This window comes from Morus notabilis, unplaced genomic scaffold (assembly GCF_000414095.1).
Source record: "Morus notabilis unplaced genomic scaffold, ASM41409v2 Scaffold595, whole genome shotgun sequence".
Lineage (NCBI taxonomy): Eukaryota > Viridiplantae > Streptophyta > Magnoliopsida > Rosales > Moraceae > Morus > Morus notabilis.
The window spans coordinates 1-17,276 of NW_010359270.1; the positions used below are offsets into that span (position 1 = coordinate 1).

At 40.6% G+C, this 17,276-nt stretch overlaps 1 protein-coding gene across 1 annotated transcript; it reads left to right on the forward strand.

Annotated features, from left to right (window-relative positions):
- Positions 1-685: 685 nt before the first annotated feature.
- Positions 686-11,316, forward strand: LOC112090795 (mediator of RNA polymerase II transcription subunit 25-like; the record flags this gene model as incomplete). Its single annotated transcript, XM_024162913.1, has 6 exons — positions 686-739; positions 1,054-1,082; positions 1,461-1,529; positions 1,632-1,716; positions 3,403-3,489; positions 10,692-11,316. Coding segments are annotated over 6 exons (456 nt in total), but the record flags the coding sequence as incomplete, so codon positions are not given.
- Positions 11,317-17,276: the final 5,960 nt, after the last annotated feature.

Sequence of the window (17,276 nt, forward strand, 5' to 3'; positions counted from 1 at the left end):
CTATATATGTGGAAGATATTGGAGATGGATGTGCTTATACCTGGTTACATCGTTCTACAGTTTCATGATTTTGTTATCTTACAATGTGTCTCTCATCGTCAGTGTCAAAAATCGTATTTTAGTCTTGGCCTTTCCAAGTTCTTTATCTATGGAAATTGGAGAACTGATAAATTTTCAGCATCCCTGCCTCTTGTTTAGCTTGTTTCTCAATTAAGTTGAAAAGTGATAAATGCAATGTACAGCTGTTTCAAGTTAATTCCTCATAGACGATTATGGACTTATAGAGATGTTTCATATTAGGCGTACAAATTGACACCTTGTTCTTCTTACTCTTCTCTCATAACTGAACAAGAATGGAAATCTTTGGAAATGAACCTAGTCCTAAAATTTTTTCTTTCCCTTGGACATCAACTTTATTTGTTAGGCAGAAAGCTTGTTTTCCCCCCTGATGGAACACTGCAACTGTAATTAACGAAGCGAGTTCTAATTATCGAGGAAGATTTCCTTTTTCTTTTCTTTTCTTTTCCTTCTTTTTCTTCCTTTTCCTTCTTTTTCTTCCTTTTTAAAAAAAAAAAAAAAAGAAGCTATGTGTTGTCTCTAGTTTAATTTCTTCCGCCCGCCCCCCCCCCCCCCCCACACACACACAAGAGTAATTGCTTATAATTAAATCATCACACATATGCAGGGAAATTTATCAGGGCAGAGACAAGGACAACCTGTATTTCTCACCAGATTGGAAGTATGTTCTACTACCGTATACATATACATATATATATATATATTCTTTTTCTTCTTAGGAGGTTTGTTTCAGGGTTTTTCCTTTTTAGTTTGGGTCTTCCCTTGTGCATTTACTAGGATTCTGCTCTTTTCGTATTCCAAACCTGTTGTTTCTGTGTAGAATAACAAGTTTTTGTTGTAAATGTGATACCCCCTATGATGTTTTTGTACTTATCATTTATGTGCTTCTTCAGTCAATCTTTCTCATTATAACCATGCTGCATCCCCCTATATTTTATCACAATACAAACTAATGGTTGCTATCCTTTTTGTCAGGGCTACAGGAACGCTACGGCTTCTGAGGCGTAAGTCCATCAAATTTTTTTCAATTTATTTTATTTTATTTTATTTTTTTAAGAAAAGGAAAGAAATGGAGTCTAGGAAATTTTTTCACCGTTCAAAGAAAATTTTGAATGTTCAATTAAATTTTAGTTTAAAGTAAGAACCCATGAAACTGATATTCCAAACTGTTGAAGTATTTGTACGAGTCCTACAAAATATTACACTTTCAGTTGCCACTGCTTATTTATTATATATGGTCTATAAACTTGAGTTTTATCAACTTTCAAATACCCATGTTTACATTTTCCCAAAATTTGTAATTTTTTTAATTTTTATTTGCTTGTGGTTTTTACACTCGATTCTTATTTTATTTAACAGCCTGTCTTTTCCACATATTTCAGACTTGCAGCAAATTGGCCAGCGACGATGCAAATTGTTAGGCTTATATCTCAAGACTGCACGAATAACAAGTAATTGCTCCCGCAAAATTTTATATCTCGTCTATTTTTATAGATTTTTTTCCTTGAAATGATATAATCTGACCTTTGTTAATTTAATTGCATTGACCTCAGGGAATATGTTGGAAAAGCAGATTTTCTAGTTTTTCGGGCTATGAATCAGCATGGGTTTCTTGGTCAGTTGCAGGAAAAAAAGCTTGTAAGTCTATATATATTTTTTTTTTAATTGATATGTAGCAACCTATTAATTTCACATAGCTTTTCAAAATAACAGTTTCCTCTACCTTGTTAGAATTTAGAAGTTCAAGACTTGAGTAGAGTAGTAAGCGTGGCAATGGTAAATGAGTGGCAAGCTCATTGTAACTGTAGTATAAGGGAAATTGTAGTAAATAGTAGATTTTTAAAACTAAATTAAGTAGCATATTTTAAAACTATTTGAAATAAATAGCAAGTTAAGTGATAAATGAATCATTTACACACGGTAAATGATTCATTTATGACTCGTAAAAAATAACGTACGTGGTAAAAAAATCTTTATTTACATGGAAAAAATCTTTTTATCAATTAAAGAAATTTTACGTGAAAAAAATGTTTTTACTAGCTGTAAATGAACCATTTACACATTTACGTTGTAAATGATTCATTTACCACATAAACTGCTATTTATTTCAAATAGTTTTGAAATATGCTATTTACTTAATTTAGTTTCATAAATATGCTATTTACTAGATTCTCCCTATTTTTTTCTCCTTGAGAAAAACCTATTTCAGCTTGTAAACCAAAAGAGGATAGGTCAAGTGTGAAATGGGTCTTGAGGCTTTAGTCCCTTACATAGAGTGTGGGAGAGAGAAATGTCAATGTGTTTGCGATTTGAGACTTTCACCCTTTGTCACTTTCAAGTTTTGAAATACGTGGATTTTACAATAAATATTTTTGAAATGCGGAAATACCATTCAGCGCGTCTAGATCGGCAATAAGAGTCCGCTATTTCCTTTCCGAGCATGGGTTCGACCCTTAGCAGCTGTAAAATTTCTCTTCCTGTTTTTTTTAAACAAGTGTAATGGTGGTCAGTTCGGCTCACTGGTTTACTTTGGTTTGTGAGTTTTTCAATTTTCTACTGTCGGTTTGTTGGTCAGTGTTGGTTTTTCAGTTTTTTTGAATAGCACTATCTTCTACAACAAATTTTTGTACTGTGTTGTATCTTCTGAGAATAGATAGAGCCCCTGTGATGTCAAATTATCAGGAGGCTTTTCCCTCTCTTTGTTTTCCCAACTACAAGTCGAGTGTATCTCACTTTCTTTTCATTTTGATCTTAGTCTTGTTTGCATTCCAAGTATATTACCATAACATTATGCATTGGAGTACAGAATAGTATAGCACATCAAGGCCCCGTTCATTTTACCGATTCGAGTTTTACTACAGTAAAAAACTCTCAGAAACAGTCACATCTAACTTTTTTGCTACAGTAAAATGCTCTCACATAAAGTCACATCTCAACTCGAATTAAAAACTCGAATCAGCGAACTAAATAGGCCCCAAATATGTCACTTTTACAGTTTTTAGTAGCGAATATAGCATTGATATTTGCGTTTGCATTGGAGATGGTCAAGCGGTTGGACCATTGTAACCCAGAGTTTTGTTTTTTTACTGCTAAGTAATGTACTATCCTTGTAAAAGAGTATTTGGTTAAGTTCATTTATATGTTTGCTAGTTAGATTATGCTATGTAAGAATGGGAATTAGTCTTGGACAGTGTTGGATACTAATGAAGATTCGATTGCATATTGTTTTAGATTTTTTTTTTGCTAGTTATTTATATGAAATCGCTGACTAATTGTATCATATGATTTTTCTGATAATGGATTTGTCATTTTTCCTTTCTTCAGTGTGCAGTCATCCAACTACCGTCCCAGACGTTGTTGCTTTCTGTTTCTAACAAAGCTTGCCGCTTGACTGGAATGCTTTTCCCTGGGGTGAGATTCCTGTGAACTGAAAATCCCTCAAAAACATGGGCCCATTTGTTTATGTTTCCAAAATCAATTTTCGTATTTCTAGCTGTAGATGTTTTGAAAACCGTTCTAAAATAGCATTTATGTGGTATGTTTTTTCGGGAATGCCTCGTTTAGTTAGGAAAGTCTTTTTTTAAAAAAAGAAAAAGCCCAAAGTTGTTTTTCCTTTTCCATTCTATTTTTCTAGGACGTAGCAGCATTAATTAGTTACTAATCAAGTAATCATTAAATATATTAATAATTAACAAATATTTATTAAATAAATAAATAATTAGATAATTGTTTATTTTTCATGTGATTATTGAAATTTCTTTCCTATAAAAAAAAAAAGATAATTAGAGGTTAAATATTTAGTTAAATTTTTTTTTTATATAATAAAAACTCTGATAAAAATCAATAACAAAGGCAGAGGACAAGGTATCCTCAAGCCGAAAAGAAACAACATGGCCAGGTTTGAAAAGCTGACCAAAACTAAAAGAGCAAGATAAACACAGAAACCAATCTCTCAAATCAATTCCCTATTATATATTTCCAATTCAAAATAACCAAAGAACATGGGAACCCTTTAAATGCTTTATCTGAAGCAGTCCATAGCGATGCAGAGAATTTAGCCTTCTCAAAAGTGTCAGTTGTCTCCATCTCCTTTTCCTAAAAAATTCTACTATTCCTTCCATCCACGGAGACCATAGTAATGAAAGCACTGTACTATTCCATAGGACTCTGGCCTTGTTAGAACCCAAATCCACAACTCTCTCAACCATCTAAGAACTACACTTTGCTGGAGTTGCCCAACTAAATCCCACCTCCACACTTAGCTTTTTCCAAAGTGACCTGGCAATCCTACAATGTAGTAGTAGGTGATCAATAGTTTCTTCATTTTCCCTGCAAAGAACAAACCAAGATGGGGAGAGCACCAAATGAGGGTTTCTCCGCTGTATCCTATCGCAGGTATTAAGTGGACGTTTGGTTCATGGATTCAGAACCATGATTCAAAACCATTCCCAGTTTACGTGTGTTTTTTTATGAGAGAAAACACTGTAGCGAGCCACGAACTATGATCTGAATCATGGCACGAATCCTTGCTCCAAACGCAGCATAAATTTCCCATGAAAGACCAACCAAGCAAAGACTTTAATTCTATGGGACACAAGACTTCCAAATGAATTTTAAAGGTTCAAAATTCGGGATATCATCTTTGTCCACTAAGGAACTCAAATGGGATTGACACGAAGAACCTAAGGGATCACACAACCAAACTCTAGGATTAGGTGAAGCTGAACCTAAGGGATCACACAACCAAACTCTACGATTAGGTGAAGCTGAACAATTTGAAACGAAATTAAGAACTTGAAGTAGAGAATGCAAATCCTCCACCTCTCTATCATTGAGGCCTCTCCTAAAACTAGGGTTCCAATTTGACTCATCATTACTAGACAATGATATAATATCAGAAATTAAAGCATTTGGAAACTCTGAAAATATAAAGAGCCGCGGAAATAAACACTCCAAAGGTTCATTGTCACACCATTTATCTTTCCAAAAAAAGATTATGTTGCCATTTCCCATACTCAATTTGACATTTTGAAGAAGAGAATTCAGCCCCTGAGAGATAAATTTCCAAGGATTTCTAAAGGATCCTCTAGTCACAATGTTCGAATCCCAGCCATTAGGTTGCAACCCATACTTCGTGTGACTCTAGCCCATGATGAATTTTGTTCCAAAGGAATCCTACACAACTTCCATTTTGCTTACTACTCGTAACGATGTCCCAAGCTACCAAGCTCTTCAATTTACCACCCTCCTGGTTGTCCCAAAGAAAAGACTGCATAACCCTCTCCAACAGTTAAACTACCGACCCAGGCATCTTGAAAAGGGACATATAATATATTGGCATACTTGCAAGAACGGATTGAATTAAAGTTTGCCTTGACTATTGAATTAAGTAACCGTAGCTATTAATTAATAAACTAAATGATTTACTAATATACAATTATTTACTAAATACTAATTAATTGTTATTATAATAATTATTGTTAGTGCTACTAATTAGTTATTACTTACTAATAATTGATTAAGATACTTACAATTTTTAGCATATTACTAATATATTAATTACTAATATCCTAATTATTGTTACTAATTAATTACTTAATGTATCAATTAAATAACCAAACACAGTGTTTAGAAACCTAACCAAACACAGTTTCACCTTTTCTTATACTCAAAAACAATCTCTTAGACAAACAACCGAACTTAATTTAGAAATTACTTAGCACTATTCCCAAAAAATTTCTTATTTCCTTTCTCAGACCCAAAATAAAACCATTTCAAAAGCACTTCCAAACGGTCGATAAATTCCAAGTCTAAATGAATTCCAATTCTTTTACATCCACTATAAAACTTTTCAAGATTTCTTCAATATCAAAAGTGGCCAGCAAAATTACAGTAACATTTTATTTCATAGCTATCTGGGATAAATTCCAAGTCTAAACGAATTCCAATTCTTTTACATCCACTCTAAAACTTTTCAAGGTTTCTTCAATATCAAAAGTGGCCAGCAAAATTACAGTAACATTTTATTTCATAGCTATCTGGGATAAATTCCAAGTCTAAACGAATTCCAATTCTTTTACATCCACTATAAAACTTTTCAAGATTTCTTCAATATCAAAAGTGGCCAGCAAAATTACAGTAACATTTTATTTCATAGCTATCTGGTTGGTAACAAGTTAAATTGTTTTCAACATGTACATGTTGCTTTTGATTTTGAAGGTGTTAGCCCAAAATGACTACCCAAAAATGGGTGAATTGGATTTTAAAAACATTTTAAAAGTTTTATAATTATTAGAAAACCCCGGGTATAGCCGGTCCCAAACCCGGGTAAAGGAGGAGGGTTACGGTAGGTTGACGGCTAGCGTAAAAATAAGTCACTCTTATGGATTTCACTCACATAGAATCTGTTGGGGCGTTCCTTATGTGCGACGCGCTATGCCGGGCCCCGGGTATAGTGTTAAATAGGCAAGGGAGGTCTTCACACATTCATGGACGTGTGCGGGGGAAAAGCGAGCCCATGCGCCATGTCGGGCCCCGGATATGGTGAAAAATATGCAAGGGGGGTCCTTGCACATTCATGGACATGTGCAAGGGGCAGAGCTAGCTCATGATAGGAAAATTCGTTTAGGTAGTTGGAATGTAGGTTCTTTAACCGGTAGATCTATGGAGTTAGTAGATGTTATGGTAAGAAGAAGAATTAACATTTTATGCTTACAGGAAACGAAGTGGACAGGAGAGAAAGCAAAGGAGATTGAAAATTTAGGACACACGTTATGGTATATAGGTTGGGAAAGGAATCGCAATGGAGTTGGTATTCTAGTGGACAAAATTTTGAAGGATTATGTAGTTGAGATTAAGCGAATAGGGGATAGAATTATTATGCTCAAATTGGTACTAGGAAATAAGTTCATCTATGTAATTAGTGCTTACGCTCCACAAATAGGATTGGAGGCGGAAAGTCAAGTTCTGTGAAGATATGGATGACTTAGTGTGTCGTATAGGCAATGAGGATAGCATTTTCATTGGAGGAGATTTCAATGGCCATGTTGGTAAGGATAGGGAAAACTTCGAAAGGATCCACGATGGTTTTGGTTTTGGAGCTCGAAACGAATAAGGAAAATCTATTTTGGAATTTGCGTTGGGACATGATTTTATCATACAAACACATTTTTCAAGAAAAGAGATTCCCACTTGATCACTTTTAAGAACGTTCTCTATGTAAGAATTGTAAAGTAATTCCTGGAGAAGTACTAGCTACCAAACATAGGTTAGTGATCTTAGATGTGAGCATTAAGCTTTGCTATAGAAGGACTAAGATAAACCACTTCCCACGAAGGGAATAAAGTAATTGGCCTTTAAAGAGAAGTTGTTAGATGAGGCTACTTGGTCATATATAGGTGATGTATATACTATGTGGGATGCCATGGCCAGCTGCATTAGAAAAGTGGCAATGGAGGTTGAGTGAGGAAGTTCAAAAGGTTATTAGGACCAAGAGGAATTTATATAGAGATTTACCAAAGCGTACGGATGTTGAAACTTTTAATAAGTACAAAGAAGTGAAGAAAGAAGTTAAGCGAGCAGTTGATAAGACTTGTTCTACTTACTTAGATGAGGTATATAGTAAACATGGGACTAGAGAAGGAGAGAAGGATATATATAAACTAGCTAGGATAAGAGAAAGGAAGTGTCGGGACTTAAATCAAGTGAGATGTGTTAAGGATGATACGGATCAGGTTCTGACAAAAGATAAAGACACTAGGGAAAGGTAGAAGAGTTACTTTGAGAAGCTTTATAATGATGATCATGCTATAGAGTTTGACAATCTTAGGTCACAAGGAGAACCTAATGTAATGTATATAAGAAGAATCAGAGTCTCGGAAGTTAAAACTGCACTACGGAAGATGAAAAAGGAGAAGGCATGTGGGCCAGATGATATTCTAATAGAGGTTTGGATGGCGTTAGGAGATGCTGGAATTGTGTGGCTCACTAAGTTTTTTAATGAGATACTAAAGAAGAAGCATATGCCTGATGCTTGGAGGAAAAGTATTCTTGTCTCCATCTTCAAGAATAAAGGAGATGTGCTGAATTGTAACAATTATAGGGGCATAAAGTTAATAAGCCACATTATGAAACTTTGGGAGAGAGTTATCAAAAGGAGATTAAGGGCCACAACTACTATCTCTGGTAACAATTTGGCTTCATGCCAGGCAGATCAACCACGGAAGCCATTTTTCTTCTTAGGATGCTGATGGAAAGGTACAGAGAAGCAAAGACAGACCTACATATGGTCTTTATAGATTTAGAAAAGGCATATGATAGGGTGCCGATAGAAGTTTTATGGTGAGTGCTAGAAAAGAGAGGAGTGCATGTGAGGTATATCAAGGTAATTAAGGACATGTACGATGGGGTGGTCACGAGTGTGATAATTGCTGGAGCCTTCATCAAGGATCTGCTCTTAGTCCTTATCTTTTCACCATCGTGATTGATGAGCTGATAAGAGAAATTCAAAATAGAATTCCTTGGTGTATGTTTTTTGCGGACGATATAGTTTTAGTTGATGAACATAGGGAAGGAGTTAACCCTAAGTTAAAACTATCGAGACATACTCTCGAGACGAAAGGATTTAAGTTAAGTAGGACGAAAACTGAATACATGCATTGTAAGTTTAGTAACTCAAGTAATCAGAGTGATACAATTTCTTTAGATGGTGTGGAGATTGGGGCTTCTAAGAAGTTTAAGTACCTTGGGTCATAGTGCAGTACGAATGAGATATAGAAGAGGATATTCAACATAGGATTAAGATAATGTGGGTTAAGTGGAAGAATGCTATGGGAGTTTTATGTGATGGCAAGATGCCTATTTAGTTGAAAGGAAAGTTCTATAGGACTGTAATCCGTCCAGCTATGTTGTATGGTAGTGAATGTTGGGCCGTTAAGAGACAACATATATCTAAGATGAGTGTGGCAGAAATGCGTATGTTAAGATGGATGAGTGGCCATACGAGAATGGATCGCATAAGGAATGAAGTTATTCGTAGTAAAGTAGGTGTAGCACTAATAGAAGATAAGGTGCGCAAAGGCCGCTTGAGGAAGTACGGACATGTCAAATGTAGACCGCTAGAAGCATCAGTTCGTGCTTGGGAGGACATTTTTACACCTAATACTAGGAGAGAGATGAGTAGACCAAGAATTACGTGGACCGAAGTAGTTAGGAAAGACATTTTAGATCTAAGCCTTCAAGAAAGTTTAATTTCGAACAGAGCTGCCTAGAAAAGTGAAATTCATATAGCCGACCCCAATTAAATTAGGATTAAGGCTTGTTGTTGTTGTTGTTGAGAAAAGCTTATCACTAATATTCAATCTCAAGAATCAATATCATAATACACATTATGCAAAACTCAACAAAAAGGATTATCAACCAATTATGCATTGTAGAGCTATCTTCACAAATCAACTGAACATTTGCAATGAACAAAAGGAGTAAGGAGAGAAGAAATTTAAACGAGATTTATAGTGGTTTGGCGATAAGCCTACATCCACTGTCACCAAGCAATTTGAGCTTGACCAATTCGACTTTCTTGATCGTCGTTTTGGCACAATATCTCCAAGTACAAAGGGTGACTTCTCTACCCGAGGTTCACCGCACCTTCAACGACTGTCAAGTTTCAATTTGGATGTTAGCTATCCTTTCCACACCAAATTAACTTAGGGATTGGCAACCTTTACTCTTGATTTTTGTTTAGAAAGTTTGCTTCATTCAGGAATCTCTCCCAGTAATGTTTTGATACAAGTTTTCAAGCTAGGAGATATGTGAACACTCAATAAATGCTTGCCACAAGGTTAGCTCAAGAGTGTTTTTGTAATCAATGCTCTTTCTAAGCAGTAAATGCCATTTTGCTTTGAAAAAGTATGTGAATGTTTTTGACAAGTTGAGATCTTTTGCATTAGTTATTTGATAATTTTAGACCTCAAAAACACTAAGATACGGGGAAAAAAATATATCCAGTTTAAATTATACCGATCCGGACCCTCTCATGGGTTGACCAGAAATGCTTAAAACCCTGGAACAAGTCGACTGAAAATGTGCAGTGAAGAATTATCTCTCTACTGCTGATCCACTGCAAAAATTTGTCTTGTTTTTCATTTCCTATCAACTTGATCTTGATACAAAGAAAATTTATTCTCAATATCTTGATTGAGTACACGTTTATGTCTCAAAAAATACTTCTCTCTACTTTAAATAATCGCTATGAATAGATTTTTTTTGCAATTTTGTAAAATGTGAATCTTTAAAGTGTGCGTGTTGAGTCAAAACCATTGAAACAAGAATTGAATGCAACAACAACATAGTAGACTAGTCCTGTGAATCTTCAAACTTCAAGCTCTTTATCCATCTTCAATCTTTTTCTTTCAAATCTTGAGTTGATCATAATTGTTAATTTTGCTTATAAAAATTCAAGATTAATTCTTTGTAATTTCACAATCAATTGTTTGTTATCATCAAAATTATCATTAATTAAACGCCAGGAAAAAGTTCCTTAAATATTACACATTTAATGCTCTAGTATTTCTGTCAGATTCTACCAGTATCCTAAGGGATCTTTGTGTAACCAGGACATGCTCGTTTTTAAGCCACAAATATCTCAGTGGCAGCAACAACAGCAACAGATGCAGCAACAGCAACAAATGCAACAACAACAACATCCTCAGCTACAACAACATCCCCAGTTGCAGCAATGGCGATAGAATCTACTGGGGTCACAAGCAATAGAGAGATTGAGTGGGTTTATCTCTATTCCTTCGAGTGGGCTAATTACCTGCGTGAACTTTGCCCCTCCGTTTATACTTCTAGCCTTTTGTGACTTTTTCAATATGACGTCTCATTCAGCGAAAAAAAAAAGAAAAAAACAATGTGGCTCTAAATAAGAAATAAAAATTAAATGCGGGATCCCACACGGCCTCACCCAACTTCTTCCCGTGCCATTAATAATGCTGGTCATTCTCTTTCACACATATATATAAGGTCTCAAATGTTAGGTCGTCGGTCACTAATAATAATACTATGCTGGTCATCTTCTCAACATTTTTATTGAATTTTTCTTCTTCGAATATTACGATGAATTATCCTTGCACCAATTTTAGCATTGAAGTACTTGCCTAGTGAATTTTTCATCTTGTCATGTCAGTCAGCAAGTGCCGGACCAAACGTATTTTTCATCTTGTTAACTTGGTGAATTTAAAGGAAGAATGCATGGCCAGTCTTCTCTCGGCTAAAAAATGCATATATATTTGTGTGTGTGTGTGTGTGTGTGTATATATATATATTGTTGACGGTGTTTTTTTGATAACTCGTGATTATCTCTCCAAATACACTCCCAGTAATACTCATGGTTTAATTAAGGATTAAAGTTGAAAAATAATGCAAAGGAGACAGTGATTTTATAGTGGTTCGGTAAGAACTCTTTGCCTAATTCACTTGTGGATGCACTAATATCTGGGATTACAAGCTCTCTAGGAGTAATGAAATAGTGTGTAACCCTTTTTTGGGTTTTCTTGGCTATATTTATAGGCCTTTACATGTGATTATCCCTTCTCCGTTCCCAAGGAGTAAGCTATCTTCCGTCCCTCGATTTACGGGTGGGTAGGGGAGTTTTCATGATGATAACCTCAGGAAATGCGGTTGATCCCTCTCATCTGCTGCCTGATTTCCTGACTTTTACAGTAGCAGTTAGATCAGTACTTTCTTTCCCGAGTTGACAAGACCGTTGATGGATTTGACTGGCAGCGCTGCCTCGACGCAATGGCCTTCAAAAGTCGAGTCATTGCGCTCGACGCCTCTCGCCACGTATGATCTCTCGACGTAAAGGGCACCTTAGCTACAGCTGTTCTCTCGACGCCAACGACCGATTCTCTACGAGGAGTCCTCGGCGCCTGTCGTCTGAGAGAGTGGTCGATGTCTCGACCATGGTGTAACAATTACCCTCTAGACTGGGACGTTGCGGTGCGACTTTCCTGGCTATACAGCGTCGAGGATGCCACGTGGGAAAAACTCTTCTGTGGGTAATGTCGGCCGTTTGTCGGTACAGTGATCATTGCGGTTGGTTTCTCGGGAAGTGGAGCAGTCACGTCGATCGTGTCAACAGTTGCGTCCCCACTTTCTTGGTGCCACGTGGCACTTGGAGGATGAACTGCAGCCGTTCGATTAAATCCCTCTCCATTGCTCTCTCCCCAACCGTTAGATCACGCATTCTCAAATCCACCGTTGGATGGAGCCGAATCGGATTCTACGGTCGAGATTTGGAGTCCTTTGGACTCCTCGGGGATCCCTAAGCTTCTCCTCGGGCGTATATATAAACCCTTTGCGAGGGTATTGTGGTTGCTCATTTCCTTGAATGTCGTTACGCTGTCGGATTTCTACCAGACGTCTTTGCTTTTGTCCCTTTGCTTCCGTGTACTCTCCCTGTGTGCTTCTCATCTTCGTCCCTAGATTCAAGTCCTCTGAGTAACCAGTGAGTTCTCGTTCCCTTTCGTTTTTGTCATTATCCTGGTTCCAATGTCTGCAAAACAATGAATCTATAATAAAGGGGGAATGTTCTTACCTGCTATTGCTGGTTGTATGCTTGGGGCTGAGGCTATGCAGGGCTGTCCCCCTGGGCTCAGTTGCTTTGGCCTGAGGCCCTCGAACTTGGTTCTGGGCCCCCCCAGGCCTACGGCACCGGGTTCGCTCTGTTTTCACTTCCATGACCGCAGAGCTCGAGCACCCAGCCCTTGGCTCTGGGGTCTCTGGCTGGGGCATGTTCTTCGTGCCCCCTTGCACTGCACTTTGACCTCTCGACCATTAAGACCTAACTCCGCCTTTTTTGTTTTCCAGAACATGTCACCAAAACAAGATAGAGGTCGAGAGGTCTCCACGTCAAAGGTAAGGGGCGACCATGTCGAGATGGCGGCGACGAGCTCGTCCTCAGACGAAAGCGAGGATTCCCTGCTCCGCCAAGTGGAAGACTACCCCGACGCGTCGACCTCACCTTCACAGTCGGATGAGCTAACACTCCTCGACGATGAGGACGCTGACCTGCAGGTTGGCCCTTCCGAAGGCCGCGGCTATGGGGTTGCGTCGACCAGTGGCCTCACGGGGATGGCCACGGATGTCAATTCGTCGAAGATCAGGTCCCAGGCGGCGCTGAGGGCCTTCAATGATGTAGGGATCGACCCCCTGCACTTTTACTTAATCATCCCGACCCCCAATGACCGGGCCCACAACCCCTCAGCCAACCACATGACCGTATTTACGCGCTCTTTGAGCTTTGGGCAAACTCTGCCCTTTCATCCTTTCGTGAAGGCCCTTTGCAGCCTTCATAGGATTTCTCCGGCACAATTGTCTCCCAACTACTGGGTGACCATTAACTCCATGATAATTTTGTAGAGAAAACACTTGAACCTCGACCTGACCGTCGAGGAATTTTTGTACTGTTACGCCCTCAAGGCCTCTTCGAGGCAAATAAGGTTCTTCTACTTGGCCACTCATGCCAAGGCCAAGCCTCCCGTGCCCCCTGTGGTGGTCGAGAAGACCTCCAGCTCGCACGGGTGGAAACCCCAATTTTTCTTCATCGGGGGCCATTTCAATTCCCACCCTCTAGACAGCGAGCGTCAAACGGGGACGCAGACAGTATTCAGTAAATACTGTAGGTTATCCATTTCTGCTATTCTGATAGCATTTGCTCTGCCTGCCGAGCCTTTCTCACATTGTTGCTTCTTTACTGTAGGTGACGTCGTCCCTCAACCTCGACTCTCTTCTTCCGCTCACGGACACATTGAGGAGATACTTGCTCTTCCCGACTCCCAACGACGCGCCTCGGTTCTTAATACCGCCAAGAACCGGTCACTGTACGGCTTGTCCGTACTCCTCGACACTTCGCGCTCGCCAGTTGCTCCTCCTGCTAATCCTCTAGCTGGTGAGTTGGGTTTTTCTTCCCTTCGTCTTTTAAGCAAAAGCCAGGGAAAATGGACGAGTAGTCCTCGATTTGACACCCTCCCCCCTTTTTTCTTTGTGCAGCCGCGCCGTCCGAAATGAGGTACACCATCCCAGGCAAGTCGAAGAAGAAGAGGGGGCGAGATCCCCCCACTATGCTGCTGAGCCAGCCGCCCGTCCAAGTCTCTCCATCCCCCAACGTCACTGAAACTCCAGTTCGGGGGGTGTTTGTGATCGAGCCCACTGTCAAGAGGGCAAGGGTCGAGGTATCCCAGGATCCTGCTGTCGTCGAGGGGTCCTCATCTCAGCTTCCCCGACACTCAGACAAAGGGAAAAGTGTCGCGGCGGCCACACTGGGGGATCCCTTGGTGATGCCGGGGTCAAAGATTAATGACCCTGAGTTCGCTGTCGCGAATGTGGTCCCTCGGCATCTCCACACTGCTTTGCAGCTTCCTGCCCGCTTCAACCTTCCACTCCACACCATATATACATACTTCAACCCGGATTCCTGGGGCCTCTATGCCGGGAAGGGCATCCTGGAACGTCAGCGCCTGACCGTGACGCGCCTGGTCTCGGTAAGCTCGGCTTATCTTCCATCGAGTACCCGGTTTTAATGCCTTAGAGCTTATTTTCTTCCTTTGGTGTTTCAGGCCCTTAAGATTGCACTCTAGAACTACGTGGAGTTAGAGTCTCTGCTTGAAAAGGACTCGGCGTCGAAGACTTTAGAGGAGGAGGTTAAGGCTTTGCCCACTGCCCGAGACGAGCTCTCCTTCAGCCTGGACACTGAAAAGGCCAAAGTCCAGTCCCTTGAAGAGGCTATGGAGAAGGAGAAGGAGGTGAGCTTCCAGGCGGGGTGCTCCTCGGTAGTTCGGGAATACCTTGCATCACCCGTCTTTGAGAAAAAGAAGAGGGAGGTGCTCAAGGAGTTTCTGAGGTCCGAGGCGTATAACCGCTCCATCAACGCCCGTCTAGAGGCCTTCAAGTCATCCTCGGAGTTCAAGACTTTGGTCGACGCCCATGTGGAGCAATTCAAGGCTTCAGGGGCTTTCGAGGGTCTCGTTACTCACCGACTTGAGGCTTACAAGGCCTCCGCTGAATTTGACGACCTCCAATTGTCCTTGATGACATCCGCTGGCGACCAGATCCTTGACCGCTTCCGAAGGAAGCACCCAGATGTGGACCTGTCCTTCCTCGACGAGTCTGACAGCGAGGAGGTGGAGGTGGTCAATCTCGACCAGGAGGCTGGGAGCGTCGATCAAATACAGGCGGATGTTGAGCGAGTGCCTGGGGACGTCGAGCAGGCATCGGGAGACGGTGGCGAGCCGGCGCTGGGAGGTGGTGGCGAGCAGGCATCGGGGAGTGAGGCTAGCAGTGAAGGGACCACCTACTTTCTCGTGTTTGTTGTATTTTTTTTTTGAAAGGCCGTGAGGCCAAGACTACATTCATTTGGTGGTTTGTAACGACCATAAGGTCGAGACAAGTATTTTTATTTCTTTTTATATATTCATGCTTATTTTGCTCATTCAGTGTGTGGATGCTGTGGATATTACGCATGTGGATAATTTTTTGCTAAGTATGGTTGAGCTCTGGCTCGGCCACCTTTGCAAGTTTTTTTTTGGTGGAGGGCCTCATTGTTGGCCTTATTTACCCCCTCGCCAAAGCTAAGTCTTAGGCTTGGCTTTGGCGTATCATGATCAATGCTTCGACGTAGACGGTAGATTATTGAGTATGTAGAAAATTTTTGTTTATTTCTTAAGTACGGTCGGGCCAGAGCCCCACCGCCTTTGTAAGTTTTAGGGGGCCTTATTGTCCCCCCGTCAAAAACAAAGTCTTGGATTTGTTCTTGGCGCACCGTGGTCGACGTATCGACATTTTTTAGTCGACGTATCGACTTTTTAATTTGGTCGACGTATCGACAATTTTTAGTCGATGTATCGTCAGCTTTTTGCGGTCGATATATCGACATAAGTAGTAGATGGTTGGACCTGCGTAACAAAATCGGTCGTAAAGTAGGATAGAGTTGATTAAGTGGACAGTGCACATTGCCTTTTATTTATGTAGAATTTACAAGTTGACTTTTCAGCCTGCAAGAAGAGAAAAATGAAACAGGACAAGTAAAAAACACTAAGTTTACCCTGTTAGGTCGACGTTTCTCGTAATTATTGGTAGTAGACCTTCAACTGGTTCGCGTTCCAAGTGTGCTTGATGTCCCGACCGTCGAGCTCTGCCAGCCGATACGACCCATTAGCCACGACCTCCTTTATCCTGTAAGGCCCTTCCCAGGTTGGGCCCAAGGCTCCGGAGTTTTTGGGTTTGGTGTTTGGGATTACTACCCGTAGAACCAGGTGTCCGACCCCAAAGCGCTTTTGCTTGACCTTTTTGTTGTAATACCTGGCAGTTCTTGCCTGGTAGGCGGCGAGCCTTAGGTGCGCATCTGTGCGCCTTTCTTCCAGGAGGTCAAGCTCCAAGGCTATCAGCTCGGCGTTCCTATCCTTTTCGTACCGAGTTACTCGGTTGGTCGGAATGGATACCTCGACCGGAAGGACTGCCTCGACCCCGTATGCCATCGAGAATGGGGTTTCCCCCGTAGTAGTCCTACTCGTTGTTCTGTAGGCCCACAGCACTTTCGGCAGCTCGTCTGCCCACTTCCCTTTATAGGTGTCGAGCCTTCTCTTAAGTGTTACCTTAATGATCTTGTTGACCGCCTCGACCTGCCCGTTAGACTGTGGGTATACAATAGAGGAGAAATTCTTATGGATTCCCAATAGTTCACAAAATTGGTTGGTGTTGTCGTTGTTGAACTGTCTCCCGTTATCCGACACTAGAGAATGCGGTACACCAAACCTGCAAACTATATTGTTCCATATGAAGTTCGTACATTTTTCCTCTGAGATAGTCGTCAATGGCTCGGCTTCCACCCACTTGGTAAAGTAGTCGACGGCCACAATAGCGAACTTATACCCCCCGGGGGTTTTGTGCAGGGGGCCAATAAGGTCAATCCCCCATTTAGCGAAAGGCCAGGGAGACACTATCGATGTAAGGTCCTCTGAGTGCAGTTGAGGGGTGAGGGCGTACCTTTGGCAGCTTTCACACCTCTTTGCATGCTCGGCTGCATCTTTCTTGAGATTTGGCCAATTGTATCCCTGCCGTAGTATTTTGTAGGCCAGGGACTGTCCCCCCGCGTGGTTCCCGCATACCCCATCGTGCACCTCCGAGAGCACTCTCTTTGC